Here is a 20,003-nt window from a genome sequence, read left to right as displayed (position 1 = left end):
CAGGAATTCCACCTACCCCTAAAATTCAATAGTTTCATAACTAGCCAACACATTATTGTATCAGTAGTTAATTTCAGAATAGGATCCCAAGCTAGTAAGAAAATGTTAAATGAAGTATACTTTGTTTGAGAGGAGAGAGGAATGTAAAGTTCATATAAGAAGCTTCTTTTATCTTAAGTGATGAAGCATAAAAATTGGTAAACTTGAGGGAGTACATTTCAGTTGTTCAACAAATTCACCCTGGAAAATCATTTCATCTTCCAGAAAGATATAATGAGTAATTGTTTTAACTTACTTAAACTATTTTTCTTTCTCCAACTGCTTTAGTGATCCTAATCACCAGCTTTCAAAACCAGCCTTTGGGGCCAGTGTGGTGTGGCCAGCTGGACTTCTGCCTGAGGTGCCAGGATCACATACAGGCACTGGTATGAGTAGAAGCTATTTCATTTCCCATCCGGCAGGAGCTGGTGGCCTGGGAAAGCAGCATATCCATAACAGCCTTTTATCCTGTAGTTGTAAGAGAAAATCCCAGCTACATTTCAAGGTTCAGTTTGGGACAGCCTAACCATCCCATTCCCTATTGTTTGCTCCTTTTAACTGTTACCCATATTAGATATGCACCAGATATTATATCTTGTGATATTTGCAAACTGCTTTAGTGTTCTAGGAACTTTAACATACATTACCATATTTGATCCTACAGAGTAAGTGAAATAAATTCAGTAAAAATAACAACTTGTGGCAAAAAATAAAACAAACAGACATTTTTCAAAAAAAAAAAAAAACAGATTCAAATGGCCTACAGATATATGAAAAGATGCTCAGACTCCCTAGCTGTCAGGGAGATACAAATGAAAATCACACTAACGTACCACCTAACTCCAGTGAAGTCGGCCTACATTCAGAACTCTAACAGCACCTGCTGGTGTGGATGTGCGAGAAAAGGTACCCTCCTTCACTGCTGGTGAGAACGAAGGCTAGTACAACCACTAAGGAAGTCAATATGGAGAGTGCTTAGAGAATTGCAAATAAACCTGCCATATGGCCCAGCTATCCCGCTCACAGGAATATGCCCAAGGAAACAAAAACTGCACATGAAAAGGGGATATGTAATCCTGTATTTACAGCAGCACAATCTACAATAGCAAAGTCATGGAAAACAATCCAGATGCCCGTCCAAAAAGGAGTGGTTAAAGAAACTGTGTTACATCTCCTCCAAGGAATATTACTCAGTCATTTAAAAGAATGAAACTGGGTGAAATAAGTCAGTCCCAAAAGGACAAATACCATATGTTCTCTCTAATATAAGGAAGCCATCACGCTTCCAAATGGTTTCTTTTCTCTTGTCGAATTCATCACTGGCTCACGGATCACAAGGTGGCAACATTTTACCCAAGAGGCTTTTGTGTTTTCTTTTCATCTTATATGTGTTAGTTATTTAGCGGCATGCTTTTTCGACTCCATGATGCTGTTACTTTCATTGCTGTTGTTGTTGTTTTAACTTCATATCTGTGGTTGACTTTTTTGTGGCTTCTCATTTGAGGGAATGTATAGTGATGGCATAGCAGAGACTATTACATTCAGATGTGAAGAAGCAATGCAATATGCATCCCTACTTCCAAATCAAAGAGGGACTTCCAACGAAACTGTTGGACATATCTAGACAATGGGATGCTGGACTGTCTGACGTACCAGCAGTGTCAGTGCAGACTTAAATAACACACTGATGGAATCATGACTCCTTACAAAGGATTATTCTATCGTAATATGGAGAAAAGCAATCAGGGGGTGGGATTTGGGGGAGGGGAGGAAAATCCTTTGGAATCGTACCATAAAATTCAAAATAATAAGCTGTTAAACATAAAAATGAAAATAGACACTAGACAGCTGAATGGTACCATATAGCCATTTTAAGGTTTATAGCAGCCAGTTGTATATATACTAAAATTGAGATGTCAATGAAGTAGTTATAGGATGCAGTTAAGAACTTGCATTTTCTAACATATTGGTCACTCAATACCATATTAATTAACCTCATGATGTTGTAAATTTCCATGTTTCTTCCTGTTGTTGAAGCTGTGTAGTAGCTTTTCATTGGAGGGGATATTCTGCCAACTATACTTTCAGACCAAGGATGGTCTCCCAATGAAACTGCTGAATTTATCTGGACAATAAAATGCTGGACCCTCTGCATGGTTCATGTTCACAATGAAGGAATCATACCTGGTTATGAACTGTATTACTGCAACAATATGGAGGAATTCAATATGGGGGGAGGGCTTGGAGAGGGGTTGGGGGAACCCTAGAGCTTATGAAACTGTGTCATAAAATGAAATAATACTTTAAAAATTCAAAATAAATTTTAAAAAGTAACAACTTGCTCAATTTCACAGCAGCAAATCTTACATAAATACTATGTGAGGCATTTAAACTCCAATGAGGATAAATTGCTCAGACTTTTGGTGAAAAATTGATCATGACTACTAGATGAAGTTCATTCATTATACTACACCACACTTCCTTTTCATGCTTTAAAATAATTTTTAAGTGAGTCAGCCTTTGTGCAGAAGCTCTATCTGACACCCCTCATGTCTACTCTACTGAACACTGACGGTGTGCAGTGCTGCTCAGAGACATAAGAGCTATACAACCCAAATGCCTGCAGAAATTAGGTAAACTGTCTCCCACTGAGTACGATTACTGTTTAAAACTAAAGATTAAATTTAAGGGGGCAAAAAACATTATTGGCAAGGAAAATAATCCTAATTCAATTAATGATTGCATAAGTACAAAAAACTAAAAAGCTAACTTAACGATAAGTCAATGCAATATCCTAATAAATTCTCTAATCACCTTCCTTGTACTGTGGGCCCAGGTGATGGCACTTCTATGTACAGAAGAAAACGCAAAACTCTCATTAAAAGCTACTGGCAACCAAGTAATCCAGAGTCACATGCAAGTAAGACGACATTTACATATATGCTTCAATTATCAGAGATAAATAACACATGCAGACATTAGTAACCATGTAAAAATATTTGTTTTTTACATGAAAGATCCCATACTAGATAATGAATAATACAACATGTGATATTGCCATCACCATCCTCAAAATAAATGAGGAAAGTAGATATAGGCAAGCCTTATAAACAACGAGCTTCGACAGCTAACAATTATTGAGTCCTTTTGTGCAGCCACTCCTCTGACCTATATATCAACTCAAATAATTCATAAATAATTCCATGTGATTTTTAGCAATTTAAGAAACTAAAGCCAAGAGAAGTTGTGTGTAACTAGACCAAGAGGATGTACACAGCATGACCAGTAGCCTAGGCAGTCTCGCCAGAAAAAAAGTCCTTGTGAAGTACCTCTTTTAACTCAAGATACAGTGCTGTGAGCACAGTAAGACCAGGGAAAATTTTATGGATGGATATGATTTGAGCTAGACCTTGAAGTTCAAATGGAAGAGATGTACATGTGTAAAAGATGCTTGCTATCTTTGCTCCCTCTGTTTGGCCTCACTATTCACTGGACGTAAGCATGTGTCATGACAGAGGTAGACACTGTAAACATCCACAGGAAATGTGTAAGAGCACACTTAAGCCATTCCTGGCTCTGAGGTTAGCCTTTGCACATCTCCAGAAGTAACACTCAGGACAGCTCTTTGTCAGTGGCCAAAAATGAAGAATGTTATGTTGAACATTTAATTTTGGTGAACACTTAATTTTGTGCTCCAAGAAAAGGAAGCTAGATATACATAAATTGATAGAGTACCAGCAACAATTTTTTCCCTAGTGAGAAACACATTACATCAAGACAAAAACAATAAATAATGACATATGCACAATCAATTGTGTTCAGATTATAGGGGAGAAAAGGACCCATGAGTTTCCAAAATATTCCTAAGCAAGTGAGCCTGATTGGGCAACATGCAAGCAGGCAGAACAGGGCTTCCCAGGAGAAAAGGCTTCCCTCCTGAGTCTAATTACGGAGTCTGGCTGAGTAGCTAATATGGATAATCTTGGAAAATTACAAAAGAAATTACTCTTGAAATCTCAATGTAAGAAGATAGTTTTCCAGTTACTTAATATTTTCCCAGTGAGGAGAATAAGTAATTACTATTTATGTTTTATTCACTCATTTTAGATCAATTTTAGATATGCTAAGAATGGGATGTTCTTTCTTTCCCAACTTCATGAGGATCTCTCTCATGGTTTACCCTCTACCCCAATCCTGGTGTTCTCAGGTTCCTCTGCTGGCCTCTCCTACTCTACACCTCTCTCAAGGCTCTCCACACACAAATTCATCAACTTTTGCAGATTTCAATATGTTTATAACAATTTCAAATTGTTATTCCCAGGGTGCCATTGAGCTCCAGTCTCATGCTAAATTGCCTGCTTTACATTTTCACTTGCATGTCACACAGACATTTCATAATCAACAAATCCAAAACAGAACTCTTGATTCTGCCCCATCAAACTACTCATCAATCCCATCTGAAACAGGCATCTAAGTTACCAAGAGACTCAAACTCAACCCCTCGAGTTTCCACCTTTCTTTGAGCACTCACTCCAACTCTGTCATCTACCTGTAACCCAGCTTTTTACCAATTCTCCTAAAAATATACCTCAGGAACAGATGCTGTGAAGTGGCATGTTCAGTCACTGATGTACTGTATTCTCTATGAGAGTATTTGCAATCAAGACCCTTCTCTGCTTCCAATCTAGCTTCCTGTTAACATACACTGTGGGAGGCAGCCAATGACACCCCCAAGAACTTAAGGCCCTGTTACTCACATGGCAGACCCCAACAGAGTCCCCAGCTTATTGCTTTGGCCCAGCCCTGCTCTCAGTTACTGCAGGCACTTGAGGAGCGAACCAAAGATGGAAAAATCAAATAGTCCTGTTGTCACTCAGTTTATCTCATTAATCACTTAGCCTAGCACTACAAGGAGTTGTTTTCTGAACACTCTAGCACCTTACATACTCTTTCAAGAATATGATACTATCTTGCTGTTTCCCACGCCCCAATAACATTTGGATCTATCCCTAAGCCATCCTATTCATCTCTGACCAGCTGCTTTATTAACCATGGAGGCTATTCTTATCCCTGTGATAACTCTTACCTCTTAACAGCATGGCAAAATGAATTCTGGCTCCCTCCTGCACTAGTCCAAGCTTAATTCTGAAAAGCACTTAGAAAAAAGAATATCTAAGCCCTTAGGATCAGTAGGGCAACAGAGACTCCTCTGCTTTCCAAGCCTCCAACTGACTGTGGGGCATCAGTCCCAAAAGTCCTCAACTATGTTTAACTTAAAAAATTAATGCTATAAATACATAAATATCAATTTAAATCCATTTAATCTCCTATCTTTAAAAAGTTCTTACTACAGTAGAGGCTCTACTTTGTAAAAGTAGATTAGTCAAAATTCTCTAGGGACCAGTGTTGTGGCCCAGTGGCTTCAGCCAGGGCTTGTGACACTTGTATCTAATTTCAGAGCACAGGTTCACATCTCCACAGCTAGGCTTCTGATCCAGCCCTCTGCTAGTGCACGTGGGAAGGCAGCAAACAACGACCCAGGTGCTTAGGCCACTGCCACCTATGAAACCAGGAGGGCCTTCCTGGGGCCTAGCTTCCACTTGGCCCGCCCTGGCTTTGAAGGTCTTTAGTGCAATATACCAGCAGATAAAAATTAATTAATCAATCAATCAATTAACCTCTCTATCAATGCACCTTTCAATTACATAAGTCTTTTTAACCCTTTTTAAAAACTCTGGATTCCCAACTCATAGGGAAAATGAAAGGGAAACTGAAGATCATGCTTGAATTTGAATACGTAAATTCAATTGAACAAACTTTTGTCTAACTGAGCACCAATCTGCAACTGTCTTCTACACAAAGGACCAAAATTCAGCTGAAGAAAAATCTATCAAAAACCTCCAAACCCAATCATGCGTCTTTAACTGGATGATCACAAAACTGCATTTAATTGGTCATATTTCACTCCAAAAGCTTCACTTAAAATGTTGGCAATTCAAGAAAAATTTCAAACATGGATAACAATGACATCAGAAGATATATGCAGTTCTAATTTTGCATATAAAAACTCTGTTAGAACCAACCCACTGATTCTCAGGCCAGTGAGCTCAAAAGTTAAAAGAACTTTAAAATAGCTTTAATCCACTTAAAAGGTGTTTGCATTCAGATTCAGCCCATACATGAATTGAGGAAGTCAAAAGAAACAGTTTTTGAAAACTACCATGATTTTGTTTTTGTTGCTTTGTTTTTGAAAAGGCAGATTTACAAAGAGAAGAAGAGATACGGAGACAAAGTTCTTCTTCCCACTGATTCACTGTCCAAGTGTCCACAATGGCCTGAGCTGAGCTGAGCTGAAGCCTAGAGCTTCCTCCGGGTCTCCCATGTGGGTGCAGGGTCCCAAGGCTTTGGACCATCCTCTACTGCTTTCCCAGGTCACAGGCAGGGAGGTGGATGGGAAATGGGGCTGCTGGGACATGAACCAGTGTCCATATGGGATCCCGGCATGTGCAAGCCATTGAATCTTTGCACCAGGTTCTGCATGACAAACATTAATGATGTATTTATTTACTTGAGAGAGTTACAGAGAGAGAATCTTCCCACTCACTACTTCACTCCTAAGGTGGGTGCAACAGCTGGCACCAGGCCAGACCAAAGCCAGACGCTAGGAACTTCAACCGAGTCTTCTACGTGGGTGACAAGGATCCAAATATTTGGCCCATCCCCTGCTGCTTTCCCAGACCATTAACAAGAAGCCGGAGCGGAGCCAGCACCCATATAAGATGCTAGCATGGCAGGCACTGACCACTGCTATGCACAACACTGGCCCTTCTTACCTGCTTTGTAACAGCTATATTTATATAGTTGATACAAGCTATAAACCCTGAATTTGGTATTTCAAACACTTTACTCATTATAATATATTCAGAACATCATCTGAGATTTATATTCCATGAATACTTTTAAGTACTCTTTATTTTCATCTGTAGAAAATTATCAATTTCCCATTAATGCTGATAATGGGAATATTAATGCTGATAAGAGTCTGTTATCTGAATATTGGAGACTACTTCCGAGGTTGTCTTTAAGTTCTCTTCCTCCTTGTATGCAATGGTAACTTAAAATGAGGCTCTTTTGGTAATATAACAACTAAAGGTACTTGAAGATAGTTCAAACTATTTGGAGTCCCAGAGGAGCCTTACAACCACTCAAATTCAGAGTAAAATTCAGATATATTAACAAATGATCCTAAATACAAAATATTCATTATATGACTTTTAAAAATTTCTGAAGTGTGACACTAATGCAACAGAATAATACATTTAAGCAATTTTTGTTGTCTCTTAAAATACAAATTTATGTGTTCTTTCCCCCTACTTTAAATCCCAATCAATTTCAAAGTCAAATGATAACAACACTTAATATCACTTATAAAGAAAGCTACTACAGTAACAGACAAGGGTTTTGATAAGAAAGCAAGTCTTTTTGGGTCAGCCCAGTGGCTCAACTGGCCAATCCTCTGACTATGGCATCTCTTACGGGCACCAGTTCATATCCTGGCTGTCCTACTTTCTATCTAGCTCCCTGCTTATAGCCAGGGAAAGCAGTGGAGGATGAGTGGAGGATGACCCAGAGTCTTGGGACCCTGCACCCATGTGGGAGACCCAAAAGAAGTTCCTGACTCCTGGTTTCCGATTGGCTCAGCTCCAGCCACTGCAGCCACTTAGGAAGTCAATCAGCAGATGGAAGAACTTTCTCTAGCTCTCCTTCTCTCTGAAAATCTGCCTTTACAATAAATTTTTTTAAAAAAATTCTTTTTAAAAAAAATCATGACAAACCTTTATATCTCAATCTGGAGAATGCAATAGTTAATCAGAAGTATTTTTGTCTAACCCTGGCCGACCCAGGTCAAGAGGATCTAACTCTCATACCCTTTCAGTGTTCATTCTAGACCATGTCTCCCTCTTCCAGGAGCTCAGCTACTGTCATTTCCCCTTCCACAGACTCCCTGCTCCCTACTTAGCCCCGCAGACACTAAAACCACAACTGCTGGCTGGGTTCTATTTGCCTAAATTGAGCCTGACAACAAACTGTCAAGTATTTAAGACAATGCACAGCTGTGTCACTAGTCAGACACCTTGCCGTTGCTAAGCTAAGCAAAGATTTCCTTTCGGTACTTGCAGCTCAATCTGTCACCTTCCTCTAGACCATCATTTAGATGCAGGTCTCACATCACTCTGCTTTATCAGGTCACCGAACTAACACTGCCCTTATCTAGAAATAATGGTCAGCTTTACCTAGGTCTGGACAGAAATTTCAAAATAAACATCTATTAATTGGTAAGATTATAAATGAATCAGGCACTCCACAAGTGTCTTTTTATAGTGGTGGCTTCTTCCTTCTGTCACTTGCTATTTTAAAACATCAAGTTCTTTTTGTAATTCTAACATTTCAGAGTCCACAGATAATCTGCCAGTAAAATTAAATAAGCCTTAATTTTTCTCCATTAATATTTTTTTTCTAATAGTGCAAGTAATAGATTTTCCAAGCACAAAGAGGGGAAGATCATGAGGGTTCTGAAGGTTCTGAACAGTCTGTCACCACAGTTTGATACTCTTAAAGGCATCTAAACTGAGCAAATCAGCATTTAAAATATTTCATTCAATGATTAACTCAATTTATAATAACATTTAATTAGTGGTAATATGCTTACTTCTTGACAGTTTCAGGTGAGTTTACGAAAACAGCATGTTATAACCCAGGAACTATCCAATTGCTAGGTGTCAATTCATGTCCCTACCCTCCCATCAAACTGAGATTTCCTTAGACATCTGCTTCACCCTACCTATGTTAAAGATTTAGTAAGGAACAAAATTACAGACTCACAACTCGGGTATGAACTGCTAGCAAACAAGCTGAGTGTGTTAAGGTATGGCAACTGCCCAGTACAGGTTCAAACAGGGCAGAGAGGCAGCACAATCCACAGGGGAGAGAAGCCACAGATAAGAACATGCTCATCTGCCCAGGGACCAATAGCTGCAAAATAAGCTCACAAGGTTCCCTCCACTGCACACCTGAAAACCCAGACTGCTTTCATTCCTCTAGAAGTGGGCACTCATCACCTCCAAAGTTACCCGTTGTTTCTCTGGATTTGTGTGCCTTCTTAATTAAGCAGAAAACAGTTTCCCTCTAACTTTAAAACAATAATAAAAAAAAGACTAGCAATGCTAGTTATGCTTCCTAAAATCATACAGAATCAGTTTAATCTCTTCTGCATTCCATGGCTCTGAAAACAGTTACTCCAGCACCTCACCTCTCCAAGCAAAGGAACCCCAGTGCTTTTCCTGGATTTGTTTTAAGATAAAGAATTGACAGAAAGACATCTTCGATCATTGTGTTCACTACCCAATGTCTGTAGCATTCAAGGAATAGAACAGGGTGAAGCCAGGAGCTCAGAACTTGACCTCAGTCTCCAAAGCAGATGGGCAAGGATCCAAGTGCTTGACCCATTACTGCCTTCTCCAAAGTGCACATCAGCAGGAAGCTAAAACCAGAAATGGAGCTGGGATTGGAAGCCAGGCTCACTGATACACGATGCAGGTGTCCCAACCAGTCTCAGTGATTAGGAAACCACTAAACCAAATACCTTCTCCTCCAATTATTTTTAAATGCACCTCCCACATAGCAATGCATAAGAATGCCTAATCTTCCCAGTTTTGTGAATTTCATCTAAATTTTCTACGTGCACAGAATGTATTCATCCCACAGATAAAATAAGAAACACATTGCATGATCCAGACTGAATATCAGTGTTGGCTTTGTCATTAAACAGTATGTCCCTGGGAAAGTTCCATTTTTCTCTGGGCTGCAGACACTGCTGTATCATAAAACATTCTCCTTTCAATCACCTCTGAGTTTGCATAAAACAATAAACTGCAGTATCATTTTCATCCCACAAAAAAGTTCAAAATCAATATTTGGTCAATTAATATTTCACTACAGAGGTGGGGGAAATTCTGGCCTGTGGACTTTCTAAAGTCTCACAAAGTCATATGGTCTGGCCTTGCCAAAGCAACTTCTAGCAGGATTCGAAAACCAGTAACTCCACAGAAATCTAATTTTTAAACTGGTAATTGTGTGTGGCCCACAAACTGATCTTGTATATAACTAAATGGCCCATGGCACAGAAAAGGTTTTCCACCTCAGCTTTATATTAATAATGATCTTCCCCACAGTTAAGGAAGGCACTGTTTGATACTATTAGAAACAATAATATGTAAGTATATCTGACTGGTAGAATGTTAATAGTGGGTTGGAGGGCAGATAAATACAAAAGTGATTCTGTAGGATGTAATTATGTAAGCATGGACATATGTATGTGCTCATACAGAATAAATCCATGACCAAAGGCATCATTAAAAAGGCCAAAATAGGCACAGGCAAGTGGAGCAGTGGTTAGGGCACCACTTGTCATGCCTATCTTATAACAACAGAATTCCCCACTTTGAGGTCCAGCTCTGCTCTTGTTCGCAGTTTCTGGCTACTCCACACCCTGAGAGACAGTAGAGAGGGCTCAGGTAGTTGGGTTTCTGCTGCTTGTGTAGCAGAGCTGAACTGAATTCTTGGCTCCAAGCTTTGTTCTAGCCTAGTTCCATCTGCTGTAAGTATCTGGAAAGTAAACTACTCTACACATACCCTCTCTCTGCCTTTCAAACAAAAATAATAAATTTTAAACTTAAAAATGGCCAAGACAACCTGACAGCTTACTCTTACTGGATATTTAAATAAGAAGTCATTTTCCCACAAAGCAGACAGTGTGACATAGTGTACTGGGCCATCACTTGAGACACACACTCTCCTTACTGAAGTTCCCAGGATCAAATCTTGCCGCCTCTTGTTGCTAATGCACCCGGGAAGACAATGGCTCAATACTTGGGATCCTGTCACACATGTGGGAGAACCAGCTAAAGTTCCTGGCTCTTGGTTATACATTGGTCCAACACTCACTGTTATAGGCAGTGGATGGAAGATCTTTCTATGTCACTTAATTTTTCAAATAAACACATCATTTCTAAATTATTTTTTCCAGGTCTGTGCTGTTCCATAGACTACCAAGCAGTCACACATGGCAATTCAAATTAAAAATTCCGTTATTCACCTTTCAAACACTCAACAACAAATAGATCCATATGGCCAGGGGCTACTATACTGAACGATGCAGACACAGAACACTCCTGCACAAGAAACTGAGGCAAGGTTTTTCTACACTGCTGTTTTACATCTAGTTCACAAATGGCAACAGCAGGGCAAGGCCTCAGAGCACTTGAGTGCTAAAGTCTGAAACATTCTGCTGCTTACTCACTGTGTGACCCTGGGGTGAGCTGAGTCACTTAAACCTCTTCAAACCTGTCTTCCCCATCTATATTGTTCCTAGATATCCTCCAATATATCTTCAACTCACACGTGGAAAGAAAAACCTGCTGATTTTTTCTGTCCAATCTTTACCGGCTGTAGTTCACCTTCTTCCTAAAAATTTTTACCCAATTATGGAGGTCAGCCTGGTGGCATTGTAAACTAAGCCTCTAACTGCAGCACCAGAATCCTATATGAGTGCCAGTTCAAATAAATATTAAAAAAAAAAAAAATAGAACTTGGCCTGGTAGCCTAGCGGTTAAAGTCCTCGCCTTGCACGCACCGGCATCCCGTATAGGCACCAGTCCGTGTCCTGTCATCCACACTTCCCATCCAGCGCCCTGCTTGTGGCTTGAGAAAAGCAGTCGAGGACCACCCAAACCGTTTGGACCTTGCACCCAAGTGCAAGACCTGGAAAAGACTCCCGGCTCCTGGCTTCAGATTGGCTTGGCTCTGGCCATTGTGGCCACTTGGGGAGTGAATCAACACACAGAAGATCTTCTTTCTCTCCTCTCTGTATATCTGACATTCCAATAAAAATAAATATAAAAATTAAAGTCCAAATTTAAAAAATTAAAAAGATAAAAATAAAAATCCAACCACATCATTATATCTTAGTATCTGTCCTCACAAAGATAAGGATACAGTATTGTTCCCATATTTACTTACTTAAGATATGCTTTAGCAGTATCAGGTCATACTAGAACTTGAATTTAACTTCATTGCTAAACAGAACAAGTTATCCTCTAGATGACAAAAATTTTAATTACAATTGTAATCTTTAGATTGTCTGGCCCATTTGTTACCAGCTTTCTACTAGCACCAAGGAAATATAAATGAACACAATGGCATTCACAGCTTTAAGAGTGTACCTTTGCTAATTAGCAAGGAATTGAGAAAGCCGCAACATGCAGGCACATAAGGAGCACCAATTCTAACTGTCACGAGTTCCACAGGTCTACAGCATGACTTTTTCACGTATGTCATCTGGCTAAGCTAGTGTATTAAGATTAGCAGCAACAGTAGCCAACAGCACCTCAATCTCTGCTGGCGGCACCAAAACGCCTCTGGTTCTGCAGAAGTCTCAGGAGAGAGCCTTTGCAAACATCATAGGTCAGCTATGATACACGATACAGACAGCTGAGGGCAAGCAAAATACATTCAGATGTTCACAGGCAATCCTCCAGGTATATACTGAATTTCACCCCCAGAATGTTTATTTACTATACCTGCAGCTTCATAGACTATGATTTCTGAAGCAGAAACTATTAAAGCTGTGTATTTAAGCCAAAATGTAGAAAATGTGCAACACCATTAAGATAATTTTAACCCAGCTTCAAACATAAAGCTGTATTCTTCTTTTCTAGCTTATTCAAGGATGACAAAAAACCCTGAAAGTTGCACAAGTATGTATTTTCTATAAGAACATATAATTCAACTTATGAAATCATTTGTAGTTACGCTTTCAAAACATTTATATTTTTCAAAATCAGAAAAAAACACCTAAACAATTATAAATTCCTCCAAAATGCTTTACATAAACATATCTATCTGCACTGAATGATGTAACTCAAGGAGACATTATATTACCAATAGATTCAAGTGACAGATCTGTACAATACTTAAACACATGCTTTAATAAGATTCCATGAGCTGCTTAATCAGACATGAGTAGGAGATGCACCAAAATTCTGAAGTTCCATCTCAAATCTGATAGACACACAGAGCTGGACTGCACTAGTCAAAGTTCCAGGAAGAAAAAGGATAAACTGCATTCTAAATGGAATGAGACACACCCTTATCCCCACCCAGACACCAATAAATTAAATATTTCTCCACTCTGCCTGCCTACCCAGGTGAACCCACAGATGTTTCCGCACACATAAAGTTGAGCTGTGACAGGAGATTAACTGCTCCAAAAAAGGCAAGGGTTCCGAGAGGCATGTGTGCTGGAAAAAGGATTACAAAAGGAGAACTAAGGAAATTTCTTCTGAACTAAGATATGTGATAAGGAAGAGGCTCTAGTTCCTTCTATTTGGAAAACAGCTTTAGCTTGTTGATTTTTGCACATTAAGTCATTAGGTCACACATGAAAGCAATGGAAAACTTCTAAAAATCAACCGCAAAAGCACTATGCATTAGCTTTGGTCAAAAATAAGAGAAGCTACAATTATACCTCACTTGTCTTTCTAAAGATAGTAACCACATTTTCACTGAACTATATGGGCAGATTTACTAGAAACCACATTGAAATATTTGACACCAAACAACCTGAAGACCACAGTAATCCACTTAACAAGCATACCAAGTATCTCATTGAAGTAGCACCGGCACACAGAAAATGTCAAACTCATCACCACTTAGTGATCAGCCACACAACAGAGGAGCCTCTGGATGCCAACGGGCGCACTGTGCAAAGGGAAATGATCTTTCTCTCTGCCTGACCCAGCCCGAGCAACTATTCTGGAATCAACAAAAGCAGCCAAAGCCACTGCACACTTAACTTCAACGGCACAGTTAGAGGATATCCAATCTCCAGACCACATAAGCCAGAGAATCAGCCAGAGTAGCTCTCCTTCCTGATGCTGTCTGAAAAGTTTGTGACTTCTACACTTAAGTGTGAAAAACTATTGTACATGTTTAGCTTTATTTGTAAAGAAACTTACATTTGAACCAGTAACGGCACCATTAACTAATAAAGTCCTGTGAAAAACCAAATCTCCAAATCTCACATGACACTGTATTTATAAACTCTTCTTTTTGGCTTTAAATAATGTTTTAACAATTTCTTTAAGTAAATAATAACTGTGATATTAACTCCTTTCCTCAACCTCTCAAGTCTTTCTGCATTTTACCATACTGATACAACCAGAGATGAATTATTGTATGTATTAATCAAAACTAAATTATTTGACATTTATCAGAAAATAAAATGCTCAATAGCAAGGTGAAACAATCTACATCGTATTATATGTGAATTTCATTTAAACTCATTAAAACAAAGTATTTAGTTTATTTTGCCTATAATGTAATAACTTAAGCAAGGATACCAATTAAATTCACATACTTAACAATTCAGTTGTTTACAAAGGTTATGAAAATACATAATATATCTTTAAAAGACTCAAGCTATTACAACAAGCACTATTTTCTAAAAAGAGATGTCAAATGTAATTCAAACTGGAGTTTTTCCAGAAATCAATCCATTTACATGAATTTGCCACCATAAGCTAAGCAACAATCTGTTATCTAAAACAGCTTTGATATTAATAGCTTTAAATGTGATGAAAAATCTCACATTACAGTTTTATCTAACAAATTTCTGCTCTATCTGAAGCATCCTTTAACATAATTATCCCAAGTGCATATATACATATGCAAAAAACTATGTAAGATTGACCAAACATGATAAGCCTTATTAAAAACTTTACTAAACAAAACAGTTCTCATCTAGTCAAATATCAATATAACCATCTGCAAAAATGTTTACTGTTACTAATATTTATAGTTAATTTTTCACATAAAAATGAGATCCATAAAATAGAAACCATATCAAACAAATTCTACTTTCATTCAATGTTATAAACATTTTCATTTCACCTGCCCTCTCAACTTTCACACATCAGGCTGCCAATTAAAACGATGACAGTTTCATGTTGGCTTGGTTCCAGCACTGACCTAATATCAAAACCAAAATAAATGCCTTTAAAAAGTCAAATAGCCAACTTCCAAATACTGGGCCAGACCCAGGACACAGTATAAGGCAAGAAGCAATTTTTCTCTACTTTTCCTATGCACCTGTACAACATTAACCACTCTCAGACAAACACCTTTACTTCCCATAAGTAAACACTAACCAGAAAATGGGAGGCACATGTTTTATAACATGGCCTCAAATTACCAATTCTAATATTACCAATAGCCATGAGAAATAATGTAAACCAAGAAGAAACACTGTTTAATGTTCTTACACCTTTAAAAAAAAATCTATTTTCAACAAAATAACTGGACAATGATCAACTAGAAAATATTTAGCCACACTATTATTCCATAATATAAAAATCATTTAATGCCATAACACCTCTGCCATTAAAGAAAATTATATTTATTATCCTATCAATTCATATGCTGTTATTCCATCACACTATTTTGGGCAACTCCATTTTATTACCACAAACATATTGCTGAATATGCTATTTCTGTTCAGAGACAACAAGCATCATCTCCACATCCATTTAAGCCTAATTAAGCAGATTACACCAACAATTTCGCAGAAGACCAAGAGTTCAAACACTCTACAAAAAATATACATAAAATCCTTAAGTACTCACCTACAGTTGGGAGGAGGGTCCAATGTAATTTCTGCAAGTTCCTTCTGAATTCTTTAAAATAAAAAAAAAGAACATTACATTAAATGTTTTTCCTCTTAACAAAAAAATCTATCTGACTCTGATATACACTTCCTTTCTTTTCTGAGACCAAAAAAAAAAAAAAAAAAAGAAGAAGAAGAAGAAGAAGAATAAAGGGCGCTTCATACTACCTACGTCAATACTTCCAAAGGCCAAAGTGGCCAGGCCAAGGCTGAGTCGGGAATCCAACTAATCAAACAATTACTGCTACTTCCCAGAGTCTATCTTAGCAGGAAGTTGGAGTCAGGAACAAGAGCTCAGCATCCAATCCAAGTATTTGGATGTGGGATATGGGCATCTTGACTGCTAAGCCGAATACCTGACCCATTTCACTTAAATTATATGTGCAGACATTAAAGTGTAACATTTAAGTACTATACTTAAATAGCATCATTCCCTTTTCAGCATTTTAACTTGAAATACTAATACAATATAAAACAACATGTAGTTTTTAAAGGTAGCAATTTGGACATGAGTGCCTAATTCTACCTACATGGGCAGGCTCCTGAAGATCTGGGGATGCAGGATTACAGGGGGCCTGAGAAATGGCACTGGTAGGGTGTGCAGGGAACTGGGGACTCATGCCCAGGCAGGCAGAGCAAGTTGGGGGCAGGGGAGATGAGAGATCTAGGTTAGCATGCTGGCATGGTGTGCTGGCGCACCAGACTTGGGAAACTGTGAACATGCTTGGATCTTGGGTAGGTGGAGAGGTAGGGTCCCATGCCAACATGCATGCCAGGAACATGGGTCGCTGTTGTGTGGGCAGAGCTCCTGGCCAGCACACCCACCAGAAGATTGGGCTTGGGAAAACCAGGCTGGGGAACCCGAGTACTCCCTAGGTGTACTTGGCCTGAAACTGTTATTCAAATACACAAGATACTCCTTCCCGAAGCTTAAGTTAGAAGGAAGTTGGGCTTTCAGGCAGGACTTTATTCCCACTGCATAAGACTCCTCCCAATATTACAGAAATAATTACTATCATGTCATTGCATGAGTTTCATACTGGGAAAAAAATTAAAGTGTGGCTCTCTCCTCGTGTCATTTTCTGCTATATTTTTAACTCCATCTAGCAAGCTGTGCACGTATTCAAAGGCAAACGGAGCTGCACTGTTTTCTAAGACTATACTTAGCAATCTCTCAACTATCATTCATGCATTATTAGTCTTTGCTAAATCAAATAAAAATTCTCAAAACCGTTTCTTCTCCTTGTGCATTAGTTTTTAAATATAAGTCCATTAACAGCTGGATGCCTCTACTCTGGTAATTATTGTGATACTATATGGATGATAGCTGACTAAAGTATCTTAAAAAAAAAAAACAAGAATCTGAATAAAAGCTTTTGTACTCACAATTTCATTCATGTGTTTTGAAGACAATAACCACAGCTACAAGAGCAAGTGGGGCTCTTTCAGTAGGACTGGGAACAACTTATTCATAAGATACTGTATGCTACTAAAGTAATTTTTCTTTCCTTAAAATTGTGACTTAAAGTTGAAGAGCATTATGAATCAGAACAAGATTAATAAACTGGGGGGGGGACCTTTCATTTTAATTGTGTTATGCCATTAATTGAGTCCTTGGGCAAAAACACCACTTGTACCGGCTCACTGTCTCCTTCTGTGCCTCACTTTCCTATGCTCTAAAATAAAGACGTTAAGTAGGACAAACTCTGCACCTCTTTTAACACAGTCTAATTTCCTTCTAATATATATTTGATGATACATTCATACACTATCACATCATATGTCCATATTAAATGATAGCTATCTCAAAAATGAGATCTAAGAGAACAACTTGTATGGATAAAATACATAAATGTAGCTCACACGAGTGAACTACACTTTATTGTAAAAAAGTATAAAATGTATAAAGATTACACAAAAGTGAGCAAGAACCTCAGAGCATACCCTACATCCGGGACTTGGGGAGGATGGGAAATTGGGTGGGCTTTCTCCCTTAATACCCCTCTTTAAACATGAAGGAAACAATATGGAAAAGATAATAGTCTTACACACTTTCCTGTAGCTCTTGAACCTTTTTACCCTAATTAACTATGTAAAGATTGTCAAAATATTAAAAAAAAAAGTTTACACAAAAGTATAAAATGTCCCAAACTAAACGGGTAAGGGCTGACACAATGGCTCTGCTGGCTAATCCTCCTCCTCTAAGCACCAACATCCCAAACAAGCACTGGTTTGTACCCAACTGCTTTACCTCTCACCCAGCCTCTCTACTCGTGGCCTGGGAAAGCAGTCGAGGACAGCCCAAAGCCTTAGGACCTAGCACCCATGTGGGGGACCTGGAAGAAGTTTCTGGCTGCTGGCTTCAGATCAGATCAGCTCCAGACATTGAGTCCATTTGGGGAGTGAACTAGCAGATGGAAAACCTTTCTCTCTGTCTCTCCTTTCCTCTGTAAATCTGCCTTCCCAAAATAAATAAATAAATCTTGAAAAAAAAGACATGGATAAATTCAAGATAAGCATGGCAAACTACTAAGCATTACACACACATCCACCTCCTACTCATTCAGGACCCCAAGTGAGAAGGAGGGAGACACGGAAAATGTAAAAGCAAATAGACAACAGATAAATATGGGAGTAGTCACCAAAGAATGAGAAAGCTCAGGGCTATTTCTGTGAGACAATGAGGGTAGACATCAATCAAACAAGTTGAGCAGGTGCGGAGTATGTGAAAACTAAAACTCTGAAGAGGATAGAGTGAGAACAGGAGTATTAAACTGCAGAAAAGCAGAAAAAGGTACAAAAAAAACCCCATCCATCACATATGAAGCAAAACTGTTGTCAAGAGACAAACATTCAGGAAAAAAAAAAGAGGTTATGATCTGGTTTCTCTAAACACTGCCTCACTGGGCAGAACGGGGATCATTACATTGGATTCACAAGAAATCTAACCCCGACGTGCTGTTTATTATGGCATTCAATATTTACTTGTAATAAATGCAGAAACAATTTGTTGGTCTTACTTATAGACAAAAGCACAGAAGATTGCAGTTGCACTAAACAACATAAGTGATATTAACCATGGACACGAAAGAAACAAAAGTAAGTGCAACTAACAGAAACCAGCTGAAAGCGATGAGATGGAAGACCTCAACAGTATCCCATTCTGAAAGGGAACCAGGAAACGCTGCCGAAATTTGAATCAATGAGAAACAGGGACTTGTACATATTCTTTCATGTATAAAGATAACAAATAATCCTTTATAATATCACTATCATTAACTGTTAGGAAGCAAATGGGATAACAAACTAAACACATATTTAAGAGCAGGGAGTCAAAAGACATTTTGTTAGCAACTCGACAAACAAGAAATAAGTGCATTAATTACAGAGATGCACAGAGTCAACATAAAACCAAAGGTGGCTAAAACACTTGGCTTTACAAGACTCAAACTGGGGTGGTTGGAGTGTACAAAAAACTGTCACTTTCCATTTAAAAAAAAGTCTATTGCTTGATCTGATATTAGAAAGATAAATAACTTTGACAAATTGTTTTTAAACTCAGATTTCTAAAGACTATGTTCAAACTATCAAAGAAAACTTTTTAACATAAAAGAACTTCTTTGGAATTCTCACATAACATATCTTCCTTTTTATGCTTATACTGCCCCTTTTGGTTAAATGATATTTTTCTGTTCATAGCATTCTACGACAGAACTTGAACCCCTCCAGATAACTATAATTCCAAATAGATGTTATTGAATACAAAAGGTAATTTACTGATAAATTCAACAACTCTGAGCAATGGGTCAAAATATTAAAATATATTTTGAGCCATTATTATCTTAAAATGGTAATATTTCTCTTGACAGAAGATTACACTAAGAATTGCCATTTAAATGACTGTATGATGTCCTACTGTTTTTAATGACAGCAATTCAGTTCTATCCCAAATGTTGTTATCACGATTTGTATTGAGTTTCCGAATCTTGATGTGTGAAATAAGGAAGGTAGTGACTTCAGGCACTTGTTCCTTATGGTGCACAAATATTTTGAAATGTCTCAATAACTGCCACTTACAGATGATGATCTTAGATGACTAAAAATGAAATAAATATTCTATAATTTGCTAAATAATACTCTTATCAATTTCTATTTAAGAGAAACTAGCTGGAGTAGGTGTCGG

The 20,003-nt window shown here is 38.2% G+C and overlaps 1 protein-coding gene across 1 annotated transcript in view; it reads right to left on the bottom strand.

The window, feature by feature from the left end:
* Window positions 1-20,003, bottom strand: part of LOC121144931 (ubiquitin-conjugating enzyme E2 E2) — a 187,007-nt gene that overhangs the window by 156,024 nt on the left and 10,980 nt on the right. The window contains exon 3 of the mRNA XM_040963585.1: window positions 15,780-15,830. Coding sequence (XP_040819519.1) covers window positions 15,780-15,830 — 51 coding nt within the window. The remainder of the gene's footprint in view (window positions 1-15,779; window positions 15,831-20,003) is intronic.

Source organism: Ochotona curzoniae, unplaced genomic scaffold (genome assembly GCF_017591425.1).
Source record: "Ochotona curzoniae isolate NIBS_2020 unplaced genomic scaffold, NIBS_Ocur_1.0 contig_1302, whole genome shotgun sequence".
Classification (NCBI taxonomy): Eukaryota; Metazoa; Chordata; class Mammalia; order Lagomorpha; family Ochotonidae; genus Ochotona; species Ochotona curzoniae.
This window is presented reverse-complemented; position numbering and strand designations above follow the sequence as displayed.